The 4,849-nt window shown below is 34.6% G+C and overlaps 1 protein-coding gene across 2 annotated transcripts; it reads right to left on the bottom strand.

Moving 5' to 3' along the window:
- Positions 1-864: 864 nt before the first annotated feature.
- On the bottom strand, positions 865-4,589 carry LOC105119687 (probable fructokinase-7). Of its 2 annotated transcripts, none has more exons than XM_011017853.1 (7): positions 4,346-4,589; positions 3,576-3,787; positions 3,016-3,228; positions 2,692-2,889; positions 2,420-2,560; positions 1,577-1,693; positions 865-1,211 (listed from the first exon to the last, which is right to left on the bottom strand). In XM_011017853.1, the coding sequence occupies exons 1-7, from the start codon at positions 4,365-4,367 to the stop codon at positions 1,059-1,061; spliced, it is 1,056 nt and encodes a 351-aa protein (XP_011016155.1). In that variant the 5' UTR covers positions 4,368-4,589; the 3' UTR covers positions 865-1,058. The 2 variants fall into 2 exon arrangements, with proteins under 2 accessions (XP_011016155.1, XP_011016156.1); XM_011017854.1 differs by having other exon boundaries at positions 4,508-4,529.
- Between the last annotated feature and the right edge of the window lie 260 nt (positions 4,590-4,849).

Consider the following 4,849-nt stretch of genomic DNA (forward strand, 5'->3'; position numbering starts at 1 on the left):
AAGAAAAATTTGGTCATACTTGTAGTATTAATTTTTTTTAGTTTATTTAAATATCAATAAAACAACACTATTTTAATTATTATTTTTAAAATTTAGATTGGTTCAATAGGTTAATGTAAAACTTAAGCTGACCCTAATTTAAAAAAAAAAAAAACTCAGCTACCTGGTAAAAAATTCAAGTTAATTTAGGGATTTAGTTAACTCGGGTTTGACCTAGTCAAAACTAAATCATCAACCCGTTAATGTTTTTCTATCAAAATAACTTTGCTTAGATTTTTTTTTAAATTTAAAGAAATTAGATTGACCCTTTATCATTACCCATTAATTTTTTTCTATCAAAATAATTTTGTTTTGATTTTTTTAAAAGAAATTAGATTGACCCTTTATCACTACCACTTGACTAGAACATTATTCTATAGCTAACTCCAAGATCAAGTTTTCAAATTTTAATAAAAAATAATTAACCTGATTATCCAGATTTCTTTTCAAGTCAATACTAAGTTAGATCCAGGCTACCATAGCTACCATTTTTTGGTATATTCTGGTTTTAAAAAAAAATGAAAAAATGAATATTCTACTTCTTGATCCTTCTATTATAATTTCTTGATCATGCACTAACAATGCATATTCCTTCATTCTATATTTGTACAAACACAATCGATGTTAGTGGCAACACACTTGAAACCTTTCAGAATGTGGAGACCATGCATGTTCGAGATAAAACAGTGATAGCAAGCCTGACAAGAAAAGAAAGTTTTCGCCCTTGTGACCTTGAGGCTATATAGCTGTGTGCAAAACAACTCGAGCACGGCTAGCAAGTCAAGAAACGTCAACACACTTTAGTTTTGATAGTGGAAGTTAATCTGATCATGTTGAAAATAGATTTGAGATCATTGATTTTATTAAACAATCTAACCTACAATGCTTGTGGGGATTGATTATTACAACCTTTGATGTTCATGAGCATGAAAGAGAAGAACAACAAGCAAAAACCAAAGGTGTTATGCAAAGATTTCAAACTCAAACAACTTGGCACAAGAAAGAACATGAGGGTTGATTTATGTCTGTGCTTTCCATCCTGGGGAGACTTTCCCTAAAAGTTTCAGGACGGCTTCTTTGGTAGGTAGTGCAGGGATTGCACCTCTCTCTGTTACCGTGACAGCACCGCAGGCATTTGCAAACAAAAGAGCTTCCCTTAATAGCTTCTCATCCTGCAGGAAAGGAGGGAGGGTTAAAAGGTTCAGTTAGGAGTTACTATAATGACAAATGGAGTCCACACAAATGGTGTCTGGAGTCTCGGAGAAATACAGTGAAATTTCATTCTGTTTTAGAGCAAAGGAACATTTTGATGGAGTCCACACAAAGGGAGTTACTATAATGACAAATGGAGTCCACACATATGGTGTCTGGAATCTCAGAGAAATACAGTGAAATTCTATTCTGTTTTGTAGCAAAGGAACAATTTGACTACAAGGTTGTATGGAATCTATAGGAAGCTGTATTGATTCAGAGATTTAAAATTATCAATGGGATAAAAAGATTGAGCCATTCTGATTCTGTATGCAACTATATTTACCTCGAATAGATTTAGGTTAAAAGCTAGGTTGCTCAACATCCCACCAACAAACGCATCGCCTGCACCAGTGGTGTCAACAGGCTTCACCTTAACACCAGGAACACGGCCTTTGAATTCCTGAATTGTTTCAGTTTATGTCAATTTGCAGTGCCACATTGAAATATCAGATCACATCGAATATGAAAATAACCATCTACAAGCAGCACTGCAGTGATACTTCCATTTAATACAGCAGATTTTCAAACTTTTTGACGACCGCACATAAACCACCTAGACCTCTAAGTAACTTTGCTTTAGATACACCTACACATTCAGAAGGATCCGCACATTCATTCAGATCATTTGCTGTGTAAGAGATTCTGACTTGAGTAATTGCATATTGTCATAATTGAAGAAATTCAGCAAAACATTTCTCTATAATATCATCTGGTTAGACATTGATGACTGATGTTTCTCAAGAGAATATAACGAAGGTTGGAATAGAATATCAGTTATTCATATGATTTCATAATTCAAATTCTGCTAAATCATCCAGGCATGATAACCAAGACAACTAATAGTTTACTTTTTTCTAGCGAAGGCTTCATTAGCCAAGGTCCTTAGCTAACATGAACTAACATTCCAACAACATGAAAAAAAAAGAGAGAGAGAGAAGAGAGAGAGGTAAAGAAAGGAGCAGTTTAGCAGGAAGCCTCTTCTACAAATACTAAAGGGACATTTTTGGAGTTCGTCTGGGATATAATTGTGGATAGATTAGAATCTAGATCCTGTCTTTAGTTTGATAATCGATGGTCAACATGAAGGTTTATATTTATATATACGTGACAATAATCAGTAGGTTACCTTGGTGTAATACCGGCAACCCTCTGACCCTTCAGTTACAATCAGAAGCTTCAGATTGGGATGAAAAAGCTTGTCCAAGACCACTTTATCATCAGTATGATCATCATATCCAGTTAAGAATGTAATTTCTTCCTCACTTATCTGCAATTTCATATAATCAACCCAATGAGTTCCAAATATATTACTATGAAAGATCCGCAGTTGTTTCACTTCAGAACAATAAAATTGAGCTGGTGCATATGCGCTTGTGTAATAGCAGGTTTCAACTACACCTTAATAACATCAGCTTGTTCCCATATGCTCATTATGCCTTCCCTAGCAGCCTCTGCTGATGGCCATAATGCCAATCTCAAATTTGGATCATAAGAAAGGATGCTGCCAGACTTTTTGGCAATTCTCATTGCTGCAATATGGCTTGACCTGCAAGGTTCTGAAATCAAACTAATTGATCCATAATGAAAGATCCTGGCCTGCAATCAATGCAATTTTGGAAGTGAAAATTTTTCAAATGGATATCTGCCAGAATTTGAAAATCTTGTGGAATGCGTCCTCACATGCTACATCTTTCTTACTAAAACCAAAAGGAGAAAACAGACCTGCTCAAGGAGGTTTATATCTAATTCTGATTCTTGAAGAAGCATGTCTGCACTTGGATGACGGAAAAATAAGAATTCACGCTCACCATCAGCTCTGAGGGTAATAAAGGCCAGAGCAGTCCTCGCAGTGGAATCAAATCGCACCCCAGAATTATCCACATTGTTTTGTTTCAAAATGTCAGACAGCATGTACCCAAAATCATCATCACCAAGCTGAGAAAATATGCCACGAAAGTTGAAATTAGAACTATGGCTAGACAAAAAGCATGGATTCATGGACACCAAAACCGTTCACAACATTTAAAAAAAAAAAAAAACAGGGGACTGAGATCCTGCAACGTACAGTTTACTGTGAAATTACAAAATTCCATTTGGCCAAAAGCTTAACCAAATTCCAATTGAAATGAAATCTTTATGATAAATCAATGCAATTTCAATTTAAGTTCCATTTACTCAATGCATCAAAAACACCAAATGAAATGAATTAACCAAGTGTTTGGCATGTGCAACGCAACAAGTGATTCCATAAATAAGTACCCCAGAACCATATCCAAATGCACCTTGCCTATAAAAGCTGATGAACCACCTAGTTTTGATATACCAACGGCCACATTAGCAGGAGCACCACCAGGAGCCTTCTTGAAAGTAGGTGCTTCAGCCAGTGAAACCCCACCAACTGTTGGTACAAAGTCAATCAACATTTCCCCGAAACAAACAACTAGCGAGTCCTTCGCTCCTTCTTTCATATTCAATGCATGATTATTAGAATCACCTACAGATTTTCAATTGCTTGATATCAGTACAATCTGCACATCAATAACTACAAAATCACTCAGCAAATTGGAGTCAATAAAAAAACCATGCCTCCCTTTGTCATTCCCAAGACCAAAAAAAATCTCTTTAAATCAGATTCAGATTGAAAAACAATTCAACTAACTGTGAATTAACACAAATTTTCAATCTTGATTAGATCACAGATCAATAGTCATTGATAAATTCACAAAATCAATCCTATCTTTTTCAGCGTTGGTCCGCGTAAAGCACTATAAGCTAGTATACAGTAACTTCATTGTACAAGATAAGAAAAACTTTCTACAGGACTCAAACAGAGACAACAACCCAAAGAGGAATAAAGAAAGATCTATGAAAGAAAAAACAAGAAACCCAAGATCAAGAATCACACGCACAAAATAAAAGGAGAAAAACACAAAACCAGCTCAATCCCAATAAGAAATCATTGAAAAGAACATCAAAACAAAGAAACAACAAGCATAGCATTGATCAATCAAGAAAGCAACAACTTAAAAGAAATGAAACAAAAGAGAATTACATGGGACATAATCCTCAGCCATTTTACAAGCGTTAAAAGCAAGAATCAAGAGAGAGGAGGAAGAGGAGGAAGTGTGGTGCAGTGTGGGTGTCTTATAAAGAAGAGGATAAGAGGAGTTATGGAAGGAGGAGATGACGGAGCTTGCTTTGTTGGAGACCTTACACTATCCTGAGGGATCGTTCCAAGTGATATGTTTACAAAGAGAGCTACAAACTAATTATTTATTCCTTTCTTTCTTTTTTTCTTTTTTGTTTTTGCCTTTTAATTATCACTTTCCTCGTATTCTATTTTATCTTCCTTTCTTTTTGTCTTATTCTTAGATGCTAACATTATTGTTTAATTTTTGTTTTAATAAATAATAAATCAGTCCCTCTAGTTTAAGAAAATAAATTAAATAGTCCTTCTAGCTTTAAAAATAATTAATCATAACATTTTATTGTTAATTATAATTGGAAAGTGATATATGTTTTTATTTATTTATTTGGATCTTTGCATATTTTAAAT

The sequence above is a fragment of the Populus euphratica genome, unplaced genomic scaffold (assembly GCF_000495115.2).
Source record: "Populus euphratica unplaced genomic scaffold, PopEup_1.0 scaffold3358.1, whole genome shotgun sequence".
In the NCBI taxonomy this organism is placed as follows: Eukaryota; Viridiplantae; Streptophyta; class Magnoliopsida; order Malpighiales; family Salicaceae; genus Populus; species Populus euphratica.

Coding starts and splice junctions, on each gene's coding strand:
- LOC105119687 (XM_011017853.1), bottom strand. CDS start 4,367: ATGGCTGAGGATTATGTCCCAT. Junction 3,229..3,575: donor CATCAGCTTTTATAGGCAAG/GTGCATTTGGAT, acceptor ATATTTTCTCAG/CTTGGTGATGATGATTTTGG. Junction 2,561..2,691: donor AACAAGCTGATGTTATTAAG/GTGTAGTTGAAA, acceptor ATGAAATTGCAG/ATAAGTGAGGAAGAAATTAC.